The 18,522-nt window shown below is 27.0% G+C and overlaps 1 protein-coding gene across 2 annotated transcripts in view; it reads right to left on the bottom strand.

Moving 5' to 3' along the window:
- LOC148235612 (uncharacterized) overlaps positions 1 to 17,977 on the bottom strand; it is a 79,905-nt gene extending 61,928 nt beyond the window's left edge. For both annotated transcript variants that reach the window (XM_088184391.1, XM_088184392.1), the window contains exon 1: positions 17,351 to 17,977. In XM_088184391.1, coding sequence (XP_088040517.1) covers positions 17,351 to 17,362 — 12 coding nt within the window. In that variant the 5' untranslated portion in view covers positions 17,363 to 17,977. The remainder of the gene's footprint in view (positions 1 to 17,350) is intronic.
- Positions 17,978 to 18,522: the final 545 nt, after the last annotated feature.

The following is an 18,522-nucleotide window of genomic DNA, read 5'->3' as shown; positions in this document are numbered from 1 at the left end:
AAAATACAACATTATTATTGACATGCATCTTAAATGCATCAGTCTTTTTTTAATTAAATATCATACAATAATACCATATTAGTACATGAATAAATTATATTAAAAGAAAAAACTGATAAAATTATTATAAAATTGGCAGAAATAGTATTATGATTAAATACATATAAATACGTGCAAATTAATTGTATTCAGGAGTTAAATTAGTTTTACAGTTGATCTAGACATTAGATTACCTAAAGCTGGTTTTAAATTATTATATACGTAATTATTATTTTAAGAACAATAATTAATTTGATAAAATATTCTTAACTTCCAATTGTACTAATTTAAAAACTCATTAAATATTAAAATAGCAATTCTACAAACTTTGAATACTCGCAATTTAATTGTAGCCTGACAAAGTTTCACCCCTGTCTTTTTAATTTAACCGAATTTTAGAGTTAATCCTTCGGTTACTAAGACACCTATACGCGTGTGTGTTATTTTAGTTAACTTAGATACTGCGTTGTTCACAGATCCAAGAACACATCCACACCATTTAGCAAAGATAAAAAACGGCTTAGCCCGGGATGAGCTGAAGAAAGCGAGATAAGGGGGCTTAGCGCCTGAGCAACAAGTGACCTCTAGAAACTGTCGATAAAACCTCCTGACAGCTCCGAGGAAATTACCTACAGTTCGTGGTTAAGTGCTTCTTCTCCCTCTTTCGTTCTCCCTCTCGCTCTTTCCGCTCTAGAGCGACATTTCGCCACTCTTTGTATCTATAGTCTTAACTACAGTTATAATATACGTATCGAAGCGATACGATGTACACATGTGCATCCATAAAGGGTGATACTCAGATACATGTAAATTTATTTACTATTATAAATTTATCTTTCTAAAGACCGTGTAGCATTCACAAATGCAATTGCTTGCTACGATAGTTTTAATGATATATGAATGTGCCATTTTAATCGATGATAAGCTGAATACTGGGCTAATTTAGAACTGATCTAAGTGGTTTTGGCAGGAGTTAATCTGCTAATCTGAAAGTTTAAGATTGGATTATATAGTGGATGCACTAAAATAAGTACAAACAGTATCTGAATTTGTCATGGTGTAACACAATATCACTTATCGATGCCAAGTCTGGTCTTTTTTGTCGATTGTGAGCAGCACTTAGTGGAATCAATAACTGTTTTTTTTTATAATCCATTATGAAAGGCTAATATATTAGATTGGTGGTCTAATGTTATGCTTAAATAGATAGTTGGTTATATTGTTTATTGCACATATATTTAATTAATAAAAATATATGAGTAATAAAAATGCAGGTGTCAGTATCGAGCGGCAGTGTGGAATGAGCAAGAGCTGTAAAATGAGTCTCTAGTCTCTGGTTTCTCGTGTTCATTTATATTGAGTTGTGTCATACATACAATAATGATTAAGTGTCACAAAATACGAATGGTAAAAAATGACACATAAAAACCAAGCGTGTTATTGCTTAAATTTTTCCTTTTTGATACATGGCTTAAAAATAGGCTCACCATAATTATACAATTTTAAATCGGGACAGCAAAAAATAAAAAACCTCAAACATTACAAAAACATTTGGTGAGAGTTTAAAAAATGGGTCATCTCAGAAATCTGTATTTAAAAATGTTTGAAGTGACCTTTTGCATACTCTTTCTCTGGAATTCAAAGATAATATGACACTCAATTGGGATCTTAGTCGACGATTTTAATTCCGAGACAATCCCGATCAATCCGCCACTGTTGTGGGCGACAGTCCAATAATTACAAAGAAAAAAATTGTTGCATATACGCGTTAGAATCGCAATAAAAAATATACTATTAGTCTTTATGACTTCTTAATAAATACATTAGTACGATATTTGTTATTATATATCTTATTGTATTGACAGCAAAAAATATGGTATACCAAGAACAGTGTTGCCAAATTTCTACCTGTTTCTATTCAAATGGTTACGCAATGATTCTTATAATAAAGACGATGAAAATAAATAAATCTATTTTCAGCTCCTAATCTTTGCAATTGGTGCACGTGTCAAGAAGAACTAGAGATAATAAAGCGTATGTTTGTAATTTACTTCTGACAAAACCCTTTATCAAGAACATCTACGAGTTACCCTCAACTTTTTGCGACACACGAGAGTTTGCAAAAACTTATATCAAGCATATCTATACCAAACATCGATCGAAAAAGCAACCGCTTCTCTCTTCATGACAACCTCGGTTTAACCAGTACATCTAAAATCAACCAGAGCTGGTTGACTATTGGATTTTACAAGACTACAAGAATAAATTGTACGTATTATGTAATAATATTTTATAACTGAAGATGTTATATAAATAAACACGCTGAAGCTTATATAGAAATAAATACGCTGAGATCTAGGTTAAGACAGTGTTGTTAATATTAATGATCTATGGATAAAAACTTTTATTTGCTCTGTTTATTAAACAATTCAGTTCTTAAGCTTCATTAAAAATAGATTAAATTAAATTGTCGCATAAATATTAAAAGCTTGACGCTGAATATAACGTTTATAAAAATAAATAAATTGTTAATCCACCAAATAATAAGCATCCTTGTGTAGGCATTAATCTAAAAAGCTTTATGTATTTTTTTAAAATAAACATAATGTAAAGCTTCCATCGCCATAAAATTGTATAAAAATACCTTATCTCCGTGGGGAAAATGCCACAGGGTTAACCTTTTAAAAATGTGTTGACACATAAAATGCAATTTCATATTTTGTACGTACAATGTAATATATTATATGTTGTAGTCGTTAGTCTCTCTCTAGCCACTATAGTATTTTATAGTTCTTTATACCATATATATAAATAGAGAGAAAAGGAAAAAGTAAATTGTACATATTTTTAATCGCTCTGTATATAAATATTATATTTTTATTTGCAGCAAAATTGTGGAGAATCTCTTTATATATTTTAATAACATACAAGATAGCGTGAATAAATATAATTATCATACACAAGTATACGGAGCGTTGAAATATCAAAATTTCGAACTTCAATTAACTTGACAGAGTCGCGAGTAAAAGTTGACAAATATTTGTTCGTACAAAACGACGGAGTGCAAACTTTCAACCGAGTTTATCAAAACGTAGCACGTTCTGTCGTTTCAATTTGTATTATAAGTTTTGATGAGTTTTAACGATGGCTGCCAATGGTTCGAGATGATTTTTTTGTTTGATTCAGAAAATGAGAAAACTTAAACCGGTTAAAAGTCTGTGGAGGCAAGTAAGCGAACCTTTGCCGCAAGATAATGTGATGGGACCGATTTAAAACAGAAAGAATGTATTATAGATACTACGATGAAAGAATGTTATTTGACATTAACATAGTAATTACAACATATTAATATTGATTAGCTTTTCTTAGCTATGAATTTTTAAACAACGTTTCGACAAAAACTTGTTTCGGCATTCTCAGGAGTGCAGTTAATTTATTTGTATAACTCAAAATAATTTATTTCGAACGCGAAAAACATGGCTTAGCAAAATTATGATATATAAAAATTAATTATATCAATAATTACGTTTTAAGCTGTACTAGTTACTCTTTGATATATGCTTGTTTCAATGTATTCGACATTGCTAACTAACCCTTGTGAATTGGGGTGAGTCAAAGAAGTGTAACAAATTTCTTAATCCTTGTACAAAAAAACAATACCCTATACAAGATGGGTGATAAAAAATATATCAAGGATCAGCTTCTGTCACATTGTGTCTGCGTTTGTTTCTCTCAATTTGTCTTCCCATCCCGTTTTGTTTTTCACGCTATAACAAACAATGTATCCCAGCCACCTCGGAAAAGGGATTTTGTCATTGTGTGAATCTCGATTATCTGAAAATTCCAACGCCCTCGCGAAATCGGAATAATGGAATCGCATTTGAAACGGAAATTTATTCATATTTATGAAATGCTAGGCGTGTCCCTAGACCACTTTGAAAAAGGGTTGAAGGAGCTTAAGCGATCTTTTGAAGAGTCACGAAAGGTGAAATCGCTTTCGTTATTCGGTTTTTGAAAGCTTTTTACTGGCTTCATAACTGCTGGCACCGTCTTCTCTCTATAATCGGATTCAGATTTGCTGTATACTTTTTTTCTGACATGTAACTTAGTTGATATTTTCAAAAAAATATTAATACGTTTACATAGTGTAAACCTGTCTTAAGGCTACACGATAACACAAAAATACCTAACGCAACATTTAGTTAGCAAATATTTAACATTACTACAATTCAAGCCTTTTTTGAGATTTATTATTAATATATTATATTCATCCTTAATCTTCCGTTGTAATATGACAATGCGTTACAACGAAGTGAACGCAATCAACAACCACTAAATATGATGTACAATATTACACCGGACTAAAATCAGTCTGTAAGTCAGTGACGCGTATTTTATTAATTATTAATTATTATAATATCTTACAATCAAATGGATTTTACTAGGAACGACTTTATTTGGCACGCCCCTAGCGCCAAAAATAAATATTTTTCTAGCGTTTTCTATATATTTTGAATGCAATTTTTTTACTCGAATAACTGTTGTCTGGCATGATATTGTGCTTGATATGTATTATTTTAGAGCGCCTAAATGATATATTATATATAAAGGGTGGCTAGCCATAATGACTTAATGACCAAAATGAAAATTCATTTCACGCACTTTAATAAATGAATGTATGTTTTTATTAGAGAACCTAACATAATATTGAAATGATGTGTTTTATTATATAATGAATAAAATAATATATAATTTTTAAAGGGGTGGTTAGCCATAATGACTGAATTACCATAAAAAAAGAAGATTGCATGCGCTTCTATTGATCTCTTGTTTTATTATAAAGTCTAGCGTAATATTGGACGTGATGTGTATTATTTTTTAATACATAATATTATATTGTATATAATTAATTAGGCATAATGACTTCAATATCATATGAAATAAAAATTCTTTGTACCCACTTCTATTGATCAATGTCTGTTTTAATATATTTTAGAGCATAGTGTGATATTAATTTCTATGTGTATTATTCTCTAATAAATTAAAAACAATAATATTTTTAAAGGGGTGGTTAGCCATAATGACTTAATGACCATATAATATTTTAGAATGCCTAAAACGATATTGCTTATAAAATGTAACGTTTTATAAATAATAGTAGATAGTTTTGCATACAATATTTGTAGCGATCAGTGAAAAAAAATATTTATGATAAATGCTGACATTATTTAAATAATTAAAATAATCAGCTTAAAACATCAATAGTTGAAAAAAATGAATAAAAATAAACGTATTTCTTGGTAAAATTAATTTATAAATCTCAAAGTTTTTCACAAAAAATAAACCTATGAGTCATAGATATATAATTTATTATGCTGCTAAAAATTAAAAAATATTCATTTATTCTTTTACTAGATTCAGAAAAAAACATTTTTTTTGCAATATTATGTTATTTTATTTATTTTATGATTGTGATTTAAAGATTTTTTCTTTCAAATAAAATTTAATCAAAATAAGCTAAGGGACACGGAAGCTTGTTAATAATATGTTACAGTAGGCAAATCTTAAGCAGTAATAAAAATATTTATAAAAAACATTCAAAGCAATCCAAAGACACACTTGAATGGTCGGCGAATGTGTGTTCTTTGTCGACCGACTGAGTCAGCTGCTGAGTACGTAAGAATACGTCAATCTAGATAAATGGCCCTGATTTAAAAATCGCTGCAATTTCTAATCTATCTAACACAAGACAACGCCTCTTTTTGATTTTAATGCAGAGAGTTCGACCTATCCTTACAGTTTATTCTTAATTCAATGTGCAAATGAACGAAACCATCAACAGAAAGGACATAAATTTTGTCAGGCACCATCATCCAAACACAATGTATAAAGCAAAATAAATAGTAAATAATTACCAAGCTTTTGGAAATTAAGACACATTTGCAACTTTTATAAGAATCAATTTAATACACTAAGAAATACTAAAAAAATATTAAAAAACAACTTTTTTTGTGTTCAAAATATATTAACAATGCTATGGTCAATTTAATGATAGCATGCTTATAATTAAATTTAATTGCCACAAAGATATAAGAACTTATATTGTATTCGTTTTTATAGAAATATACCTTTAATGAAGTTATATGCTTAACACTTTAAAAGCTAAAAACTTTAGAATTTGTATTTAATAAAAAAAAATAATCGCCAAGAGCCGGTGACGCAAATATGCGTCATTTGTAAAAATATTTAAAAATACACTTTACTATTGCACTTATAAAATATCATAAATTTTTTTTTGTATAAGTCAATATTTTATTTTTTGAGCTATCATAACTCTTTTATATGTAGTAAAATGCCTAAAAACATGATATACGATACAAAAATATTTTTTTACAAAATAAATGATTTCTTGAACGTTTTAGTTCAAGGAACTAAAAAGACGTTTTAGTTCAAGGAATTAAAATCCTTGCTTCAAATTCGATAAACGCTAAATTGAATTAAAAATTTAAATGACTTTATAATATTGTACAAAGCAAAAGTGTTTTACATTTAAATTAAATTATCATATCTTTGCGCCAAAAATAATGTTACACAAAACTCAAAATATATTATTTAGTCTAGCCTGTATTATATCTCGGTTTTTGAATAATTACTATAATTAACTTGAGAGTATATTACATTAAATATATTATATTGCGAATTAAAACATATTGATTTATATTTAATTAATATTAATATTATCTTTGAAATATATAAGCAATGTACAGAATTAAATATATTGTGTATAATTATATTAACAATATTACTTAAATTTAAATTGGCAATTAAATGTGATCCTTGTACATAACTTAATAAGTTTTATGTAAAAGAAGCTGGCAGAGCTAGCTATTGCTCCCACCGCAGCTGGTAGCTGTACTGCTATTCGCGTTATTTATATATTTAAGACACATCTGCACTGACTCGCTAGCGTCTAACTAATCAAGTTAGTTTCAAATTAAATTTATTATTAAATCATTTAATCGAATATACTGCATCATGTTTTTCTCTAATGGTAAAATATAGGTTAATGTTCAATAAATGCAACGGAGAATCTATCAAAGTAAATGCTTATTTAAAGTTCAGATACGTAGAGATGTAAATTCATATAGCAAATACAAAATATTTACTAGGATTTAATTTAAATTATTATTGTATATATTAAATGCCGTTTTATTAATAGTATCCTTTTCAAAAATGTATAAAATTCTCAAAAAAAAACTTACTGGAACTTCAACTTATATTTTTTTTATTAAAAAAAACATTTTTTTGCTTATGCTAATTCTTCCTGTGCTGTGCCAATATTAAAATTCTTAAATAGTTGCATAATGGAAATAAATATGAAAATTTGCATGCAAAGGCTGGTCATTAGGAATGCTAATGCGATATATACAGCCTTCCCGGGCGGGTAATTAGCGAGAAAGAAACCAAATTAGGCACCAACAATGAATTATGATAAAATCTCAAGAGGGGGTTGAATCGCACAAATTAGCAATTCTCAACCCTTAGTCCCCACCGTTTCGAGCCAATTTAAATGTCAAAGAAAGAGAAAAACTGGAAAATTTCAAATCATATCAAAATAACACCCTTTAACAATGAACTCATTATTTTTTTATATACAACACAATGTGGCCCATAAGTCGATTTACGATTCTATATTTTATTAGTAAATGTGTTTTATGATAGTATCTTCAGTGTATATACTATATAAGTATACGTCTTATTTAATTACACTGCGTGTCTTTTTCGCGATGGCCAGAATCAGAGTTGCAACCAAATCAAAGTAATCATGGAGATAGAAGTTTCTGCATAAAAACAGAGACCATGAGTAAGGACTTTCAATTGGCATCGACGTATCCATACGCCATTAGTTTAAAATAGTGTTTTTTGCTAACATATTAGCTGACTCATGGGGTAGGTCGGCGAGATGCTTAAACATTCGCCGGCCGACCAGTATGAGATATGTCTTTAAATAAATCTCATATTTAATGTATGTGAGTCGATGCACCTCACTATTTTTAAATCCTGATTTTTTTAGAGGCATAATAAATGGTGTAACTACGACTTATTAAACATTAAATAAAACACATAATACCAGTATACCTAATAATATAATATTTTGGGCGTTTTAAAATATTATTCGTCAAGCTTGAGAAGCATGCTAAACTATAACAGATATTCATGAATAAAGTGTGTGAAATAACTTATATTTTTATGGACGTTGAGTCATTGTGGCTTACCACCCCTAAGAATAACCAACATCAGAGACAAATTATTACAAATCATATATAAAGCGCTATATAATAATTGCTTTTGTGCGCTAAATGGTTCAAAATAAACCCAAATTAAGCATTTTTTTCTATCAAGGATTCAGAGAACATCAAATTATACGACTCGCTACGACTTATTAATAAAGAGGTTTTATTTTATTTGCACGTGAGAAGCTTGGCTCATATTATTTTTCACAAGAAACTAGTTTTACTTTATTTCTATTAAAAACTATCATTTTTTTTTTGATAAAGATTATGTGAATGTAATTCTTTACATTGAATTGTTTTTTAATTTAAAAAAAAATAATTCAAGGTTTATTTCCGACATAACATTAATATTTTGATCCCACAATAAATTAATATAAAAAAATATTATATGAGCTAGCAAATAGTGATTTTATAAAAAAAATAAGTACGGCTCATGAGCCATAAACGGCTCTAAGAAAACAATTGTTTTAATTTAATAAATAAAAGCATTACTATTTATTTTTAAACTAAAAAAATAATTATGACATGGGTTTAATTTATTTTAAATCAAGAATATTGAATCTATTGTTATTTGCCCAAAATTATTTTGTCTACAGCTTCAAATTAAAATATATTACTATTTTATCTGATCAATAAATAATTATGTTTTTTTATTTATAAGTTATTAAATTTTTTGGGAAAATTTTGCGATGCGCAGCTTAATAAGCTATTTTTATAATGAAATAGCAATATATAAGTGGAATATTTAAAAAAAATTCACTGCGTTGGCTCAAAATTTTTATTTTATAAAATTAAATTTTTAATGAAAATTTTGTATTGCATGATTTTAGCGTCAAATATATATTTATTAGTGAAATATTGATATTTTTTTGTAAATACGCTTTTCACTTGGGATTTAAATTAAAATGTATAAGTACGTTTCTAAATAACGAGTTATATATATTCTTAAGGCACTAAACCAAATAAAAAATTTTTATCTTTAAAATATTATTAAAAATCTTCCCTAGAATTATAATATCTAATGGTATGTGTTGATTGTTACACCGATGTAACGAATTGTGTGGACTTACAATATCTATTACTATGCGTCATTTAAGCATTTAAGCATTTACTTAGCGGTTGTAAAATAATAGTGCCGATCCTGACCACGCACTTATTTCTTGGCCTTAATCATCACATTTAAAACTTGTTCTCAACAATTAACTTGTGTTATATTTAAATACAACACACAAAAATCGGTATGTGTAAGATTAGAATGAAAAAATAGCTGTTATAAGATGATGGCGCCTCTTAATGAGTATAAGTCTAACTGTATTTAATAGTGTGAAACTATATCTAAATTTCAGCGATTTCCAAGGTTTATGATTAGTGCAGCTAAGTCACAGAAAGACGCAGTAAAATTTGAATCTTACTGCAACTTTCAAAGGAGTGCTTTTTTTATCAATGGCGAGATTAAAAAAAAACTTATTTGCTTCTGATAGCATGGAAATGATTGCGAGACTAAAAATTATGACAAATTTCTAAAAATGTTTCTCGAACTTATTGACTGAATTTTCTTAATTAAATATAACTGTACTTATCCCATTTTAAGTTAAAATATCACAACTAAAAGCTTATACTCACTAAGCTAATAAATGCATAATTTATATATTTTAAATCTAATGTTCAAACATGACCAGTGTAAGTTTAATACGTTACAGTGAAATATACAATATACAACTACTAAGTAAATAGTGAGACACCGAACTGAAATCAAAGTATGTAAATCACAAATTAAAATGTTATTACAATTTACGATCAATTAAGTGATTTATTTAAGAATGATTGATCATTGTGACAATCGATTAAAATTATTATAAATATTTATGAATAACTAATTCTGATCTTTCAGTCACAATACAAATTTTAAAAACTAGGATTTATATGGGTGCTTCAGTTATTTTTTAAATATTAATGTAAATTAAGTGAGTGATGTACCTCCTTGCAAAATTATATATATGCTTTAACGCTTTTATTATTATTTTTAATAACTTTCGGGAATTGTTTGAAACAATAATGTGTACAAAGCATCATTGTTATGAGCGACTTTTAAGTATTCCACGTTTTGCCTAAGTTTTTCACAAAATCAAACGTTTGTGTTTTTCTTTTGTTGGATAAACACATGTTCTCTTGTTTTTTATGTTCATTCATAGACGCTTTCAATTATGTAGTCAATCGAGTTTAATTAGAATAACCTTAAAAATTGTTTTCAATTGAAAGCGCTAACTTATAGATCGCCCGTGTGCAAATGACAAGGCAATTGATCGATTGCGCTATACTAAAGTATAAGTTAACAAAGATTACGTTCTCTATTATATAAGAACGAAATAAAGAGAACACAATAATAGCTATTACTAGACTTAACGATCGGCTCGCAATGAAAAGGTCGTTTCGCCTTAAAGTCATTCTCTATTCTCACGACACGATCGCAATGGAGAAGAGAATTAAATAATCTTAACTGATATTCTATACGTTGAATATGACTAACTATTAGGAATTCAGATATATTAGATTAAAATGTATTTAACAAAGTGAGATCATAAACACTACGATTTTCGTAATGAAATTGTAGCAACTCAATGAAAATCTTGTTAACAATTGAGGATCATCGTTGAAACTGTTTTCCTACCCTAAAACCACATTCGAAGGTTCCCATCATTAAATCCCCATGGCCTATTCCGTCTTGAAAGGCACTTGTTCGTGGGCAACAGCCATCTAATTCGTATTCAATTGCTTAATAATTCAGCAACAATTTCGGTCGAGGGTTTTCCTAACTGACTTTCTGCCTATACACACATAAAGAAACGACTTGTGTTGTAGCACACGTGGTAATAATTATTATTTATTAAGGTATACTGTTTAAAAGTATACGATACACAAATAAACCATTCAATAAATCATAATAAAAAAATGCTTATTTATTTAAATCGTAATAAATATAGTAAATTTATAACACAAAGAAAATATATTACAAACTTTAACTGATTTAATTATAGAATCAAAATTAACATTTAACATCAAAGAATTAATCAAAATTAACATTTAACATCAAAGTTATTTTGATTGACATTCTTTAAATAACCGAAATTCTATAATTTTCTTATTTAGTAGTACTTTACCAAATTTAAAAAAATATATTCCGTAAAACACGCGTAACAATTTTTTTGTACAAGATTTTATTTGGCAGGAGTGGCTAAAAAATCATGATCATTTTCAGCATAGTACAGATTTTTTTCCAAAACAACAAAAACTTCCACACAGTGAAATCTGACGTCATTAAGATATTAAACTTTGAAATATCCATTTAACTGTCACAGACAAGACATATAAAATAACATTTTTTGGACCGACACTTGAGCTTGAGAAAATTGATTTATGCCAGCGTTATTTCTATTTGAATATCAATAGTTCTAATTGAAAATTTACCCTTTAAAAGGACCACAACAAAGGGCAGCTTGTGCCTTTGTGATTAATAGTTAATCGTTACGTAAAAAATTAACAAAACAAAACAAAATCTGTTTCCACCTTAAAGCATCACATTAACCAAAGGGTTGAGAATAGGAGAGAACAAAGTATATTCTCTATTTATAAAAAGAGTATATAGATGCAAACTTGTTGAGTACCAATCACGGAAGCAGCGTTTTTCACTTCTTATCGAACCAGTATAAAATCCAAGAATTCAACCCGACATTCATAGAGAACTTGAAGACTATAGCAACACGTATCTATCAAAAACCTAGAATATTTATAATTATTTTTAGCAATAACTTTTCGTTCTATAAATATAAATTTGCGCCCGCAAATTTCGCACACTTTAAATCCAGTTATAGTTACAGCAATATATTTGAGTTTATTGTGTGTTAAAGTTAAACATTTTAAGCAAGTTTTAAAACTCTATGCTTTGAAATCAGCACGCAAAATAAATCAATTAAACAACAAATATTTAACCACTCCATTAGACAAATTAATATTTAAAACACAAATTACTTGAATTTAGTTAGTCTCAAATAAAAAAAATAATATTTACATAGAAACTAAATTAAAAATAAACCAACTATTTTTTTAAAGGTTCATTAAAGTAGTAAAATAGTGTCTGTTAACTAATAATCACAATTTTTATTAGCCTAACGAGCAAAAAAGTAATATTTGCGTATCCGCACGGATGTACATTAATAGTTCCAAAGCATTTTGAACTAAAATTGCTGGAACTATCCCCGAACTCCACATTCCCAAGAATATATTGCTAAATTAAAACAACATAGTATATAATATAATTATGAGTCTGGCTCCACCCCAAATAATTCGCATTGGTCAAAAAAGTTCGTTAAAGGTTTACAAGCCAGATCGTTGACAAATGAACACAGCTTAAAAATATATTTATTAGATAAAAACAGAGTACACTAAACAGAGCACTCCAGATCATTTACATTCAGAAGTGACGTTAGTGCTCCCCTCATTGATTGACAGTACTTAAACTATTACACTTCCGTAACTAATTAGTTTTGTCAGCACTTACCCTGCTGTAAAACATTGGGCTTACGTCTGTTCGATTGAAAACAAAAGATTAAAATTAGAATAATCTAAGAAAACCTATTAATCGGAATTATATTATTTCACTAATATCTATCTTCTAGATACAATATAAATAGAAAAACACTAGAGTTCATATGCGATTCGAACCATGGTCTTTTAGATATTTACTACTGATTTATATACTGGTTATAGATAATTAAAAAATTTACTATAATTGTTTCTTCATTACAAAACATTTTTTTTTATTTTAAGCAATAAAAATGCCAAACGCTGCACGGGTGTTAGTAGTGTTTTTTTGACAAATTACATATATATGTATAATATATACACACATACACGTGTGTGTAGTACTTCTCATTCATTTTTTATGAAAGAAAAATATGAAAAATCCGTATTCAATATTTAAAGCCGACCTCATGGGTATAACCTTGAGTGATGCTTTAGAAGAGATCAAAAGAAAAATCTCAGCGGGAATATTTTAATCTCGCATACATGAATGTGTAATACGAAGTTTCGTTCGAATTAGCATTTTGAGCCCGACGGTTGAGCGCAACTGTGTATATTATGAATGAGTGCGTGTATGTATGTATGAATGGATGTCAAATAAATCCTGATATTTCGTTTCTAATGAGTGGAATAATAAATTATATTAAATAATATTTATATAACGTATAAATTTTGACTTTTAAATTATGTAATATATGTCATATTGGACACGTAGTTTGTTTGTGACAGTCAAGTTTTTTCAACGCGTTTTGTCACGCATCTTTATTTAAAAAATAAATGATTGCAATAAATTTTGTTTTTTAAGTAAAATAAAATGCACAGAAAAAATGGCATAAAATATGATTTTATTGTTATATCTTTAAATGTCTTGGCTAAACAAATTCTTAACATTATCAGGTCTAAGAGTAGCAATAAATATATTAGGTAATCACAAAAAGTCGTTTTTTGCAATTAAAAAAAAAATTAATATGTTTATTATACAGCAAACATTTTTTTTGATAAAACCCACTTCTCATCTTCAGTAATTAAATGATCAATAAAGGCGAGCAGCTTTAATATTCAAAAGCTCTTGGTTTTTTTTATTTAAATGAATCCGTGTGTAACCCATTCATCTTACTTCCAAACCTTCCTAATATTTTTAATGTGTCTATGCACTACCGAATCGGACTGATTTAGTCTCGGCCAGTTTATGCATTTCTCCAGCAAGGAAATGATTGTCTCTTATCAATTTCAATTTTACAAATGGTTTTAGTGGCAGTAGTTGCCGATTTTGTATTTAAAAAAAATTATATAACATGAAACTGGGTAAAAATATTGCCATCGTTAATTTTGAAGCATAATTTTATTTTTAATTAATAAAAGATGTAATCTAGATGTGCTTTTAACACAGATATATTAAAATAATAACGCCTACATTAAAAATAAAATAAAAATAAAAAACCCCCATTTCAGAATTATCTAATATATAATATAAACCTATATTATCAGTGGCGACTATTAAATTATAATTAGTACTAAAGAGCTGATATTGTATATAATTACATGTACATACCGTATTTATAATATAAACATATATTTTAAATATAAATACTATTTATTTCGGATTTAGTGTATGCCTTAGGGCAAAACCTTAGTGCTATTTAAAAAATCCTGTATTTAAATCCCAAGTTTGAATCGGAAATGTTTTACAATGATCATTGTATATATTTTCTATTGTATACTAAATTCAATTCACACTTAATAAACCATTTTATATAACTCGTTTAAACGCAGAAAAGTTTATTGAAATATAATTGTGTGAAAAATACGTATTGATGTTTTATTAAATTGATATTTAATAATTTAACATGTATAATAAAATAAATATATTTACTAGCTATATTAGGATAATAAAATAAAATAGATATCGGGCTCCTTTTGTTTCGGTAATCACGATGATAAAATAAGAAATAAATAAAATATAAACTTGATGGATACGATAGTCTTATCTAGATTATCCTTAAGTTCTCCCTTATGTATAAAAGCTCCTTTGAAAGGGATCGTTCATCGTTTTGTATAAAGCATTTTATAGTTTTAGAGCAATTTCACAAACATAATGTATTACAATTTGGTAGGTATTAGGACCCTTTTGTAACTTGACTGAATAAATACAAATTTTAAAGCAAAAATATTCCTTATAACTAAATAATAAATTTAAGGGTTCGATTCAACAAATTTAAGCATTAAAATTAATTTTAAAATATTTATGTTAAGCAATATTTTATTTTTAATTTGCACTAAAATATTATTTTTGCTACTTAACAATTAAAACAATATTTTTTTAACCTAAGTTGAAAAAATATTTTTAAATAAACTTTCGATAAAATCAAGGAACGTGACCAATTTTTTTCTCATCCACCTGTTTTTATAGACCTTGCTCCTTATGACTACTATTTTTTCAATCAATGCAACACTTACAAGACGTAAAAAAATCAAAATGCAAACGATGAGAAAATTAATAGTTTTAGAATAGATCTGAATAGTTTACATCACAGCCTTCAATATACATTGTTAATGGAATTACAAAACAGCCAAAAAAATGGTAAAAGGCTATAATCATTGGATCAAATTATTTATATGGGTTTCCTGATATAGTTAGGTTAATCATTATATGTTTTTTTTTTAAATTATGTCATTCTCAGTATTATATTTTAAAAAGAAAAATATATTTAGAAACATTTTAAAGTGATTTTTCCTATTTCATTTAAAGAAGCGAAATTAATTTCTGGATTATTTTTAGTATACACAATATACTTGAAAATTAACGTGGTTTAAATATTGTTAAAAAATAAAAAATACTAATTGAAAAAAAAATTTAAGCACAACCTTTTAATATATTTTAGTTGCATTAACGGAAGAAGGTCACTATGTTTATATAAAAATATATAATCATAATCAATACATTTAAAAAATAAACTATAATATATTTATATAATATTATTATATAAATATAGTTTTTTATGTTTATATATTATTACAATAGATACACATAATCAATAATTTCACAAAATAAAAGTAAATGCTGCCTATTTTTTGCAGTAAGAAAGCGTTTCATATTTGTTCAAATAAATAAGAAAAATGTAAATTTGTTACTAATGTTTTAATGATACAAACGTGTGACTTAATCCTTTAAGGATGCAATCATAATAAAATTATTTTAAAATCAAATTCTAAATGTGGAGTGTATGTATTATTTTTATATTGCGTTAAAAATATAGCATTTTTATAAATAGTCATATAAATAATAAAAATATATCTTTGTATTGATAGAAATAGATAAAAAGCAGAAGTTTATATACTAATACATAATCAATAATTTCACAAAACAAAAAGGCGAAATTTGATGAAAAATATATCCTTAATTTCTATTACACCTACAAGGTAATAATTTTGCGCTATATTTAAAAAAAAAATATTATTTTAAACAATAATTTAATTCATAATTGAACAAATTATTTCTGTATTGCATTATATTTTTTTTTGCCATTGAGTTATCAATGTAAATTTAATCCTTTTTTAATCAATCTAAAAACAGATAGTAGCGTTATTTAAAATGAGAAAATAAATATATTATGTATCATTTTAATATTCAGAAGAATTATTTTTGATTTAAACATTTTTTTATCAAAATTATAACGAAAATGTAATATTAAGATTTTAATAACTTATTTTTGAGCCTGATATTAAATATTTTTTATATTTGCCTCAAATTAATATTATAATAATAACTTTAGCTATACAATTTATTGTGGTCCTTTGCGCCTTTTAAATTCAAATTATATACTTTGATACGATTTAATATTTATAAAGGGTGTAATTCCAATTTCAGTTTTTAATAATAGCATTTTTTTAAATTAATAATTTAAATAATGTAAAAATATTTTTTTATAATACCTATAAAAAGAATAATCCTTAATCTCAGATTAGCAGTCTGGGATTTTTAAGGTAGATTAAAAAATATGTTCGTTAAATATAAAAGATAAGGGCTTTTTATGAATGACCGTAGCTAAAAATATTTTTTTAATTAAATTATACACATTTTAATAATATATATAAATATAAATACATGCAAAAAACTTGTTGCTTTTTAAAATTACGTTAATACAATAATTATTTTCATAGATTTTTCATTTAAATATTTTTTTTGCAATTTTTTAAATCATTATATAGATTATATTATATTAAAATAATATTTATATACACATACATGTTATTAGATGCATACGTGATATAAATCACGAACACATGTTGCTAGAGAGAAATATACGAGAGAGATTGCTATTCGCTTCAAGCCACCGGATAATTTCATTATTATGAAGATGAAGCGAGTATAATATGCATATTAGATATGCTATGCATAACATAGAATAATATATATACAATAATAAAACATGACTCACCTTCATCATCATGATTATTGTTCTCGTCGTATTGATATTATTTTTATTAATAATATTGTAGAAGGAAAAAATATCTGTGTATATATATAATATGTTTTTGTTTCGTTTTTTACTTTACTATCAATTGATAATTTAATCAAGGAAGACAGTAATTCTCATAATTTATTGTCAAGCAATCCGCGTTTTTATTGTCAACATTTGAAGCTCCAGATGCTATTAGATCCCACACAATTTAATTTAATTTTTATGTATATAAATATCAGTCAAATAATATCATCGTTTCGATATTACGATATATAGATATAGATTATTTATTTTTTCAATACGAAAATACGTTCTTTCATAATTGTTTAATTTTAGTTTAACGTAACAAAAAAAATAAAAAACAAACTAAAGCAAATACACAACAAAAAAGTTCGTTCGGCAATCTTTTCAATTATTTTTTATTATTATTTCCAAGTTTTTCCTCAATTTTTCTTTGCTCAGCCGTTTTTTGTTGTTGTTAGTTTAAATTTATTTTTATCGTTTTCGTCGAGTGCGATGCGTTTATTATTTGATCGCGCACGATACACGAAGGGTTGATATTTTAAGGGTACGTCGTTCCACCCTCGTTGCCCAAATGGAACTGAGCGGTTTTCCCCGGGTTCTAGGGCTCGAGTGTTTTTCGTCCCACGAATCAGAAACACTCAATCTTCTAGGGAAATAGTAGGTATCTATAATACATATATATAACAATAATATTGATTTGAATGCGATTGTTTTCATCAATGAACTATCGATTTTCTACAAATAAAAGTTATACGCAAAGTCATCATTTGAGTTAATATTTTTTTTATATATAAAAACGAGCTTATAGAATGTTATAAATATAATACATTAATAATAAACGCCTGATAAGATTTATACGCATCATATTAAATATTTATCTCTGAACTGCATGATTTATATATATAATTAAAAAATAATACTGTAGCTGATTTATTATAAAATAAGCTATAACAAAAACTAATTGCAGCAGTAGTAGAGTTGATAATTTATTTTTTCAAGAAACTACATAGACAAGTGCTATATTCTAAAAACATCTAACTGACCGTATTGATTCAATCCGATGTAATCTCGGGAATGTGGAATTCATACGGTAGTCGGAACTGATATTATCAATATAAAACACA

Source organism: Plectrocnemia conspersa, unplaced genomic scaffold (assembly GCF_051122295.1).
Source record: "Plectrocnemia conspersa isolate PC_06_02 unplaced genomic scaffold, ASM5112229v1 ptg000004l, whole genome shotgun sequence".
Taxonomy (NCBI): domain Eukaryota; kingdom Metazoa; phylum Arthropoda; class Insecta; order Trichoptera; family Polycentropodidae; genus Plectrocnemia; species Plectrocnemia conspersa.
This window is presented reverse-complemented; position numbering and strand designations above follow the sequence as displayed.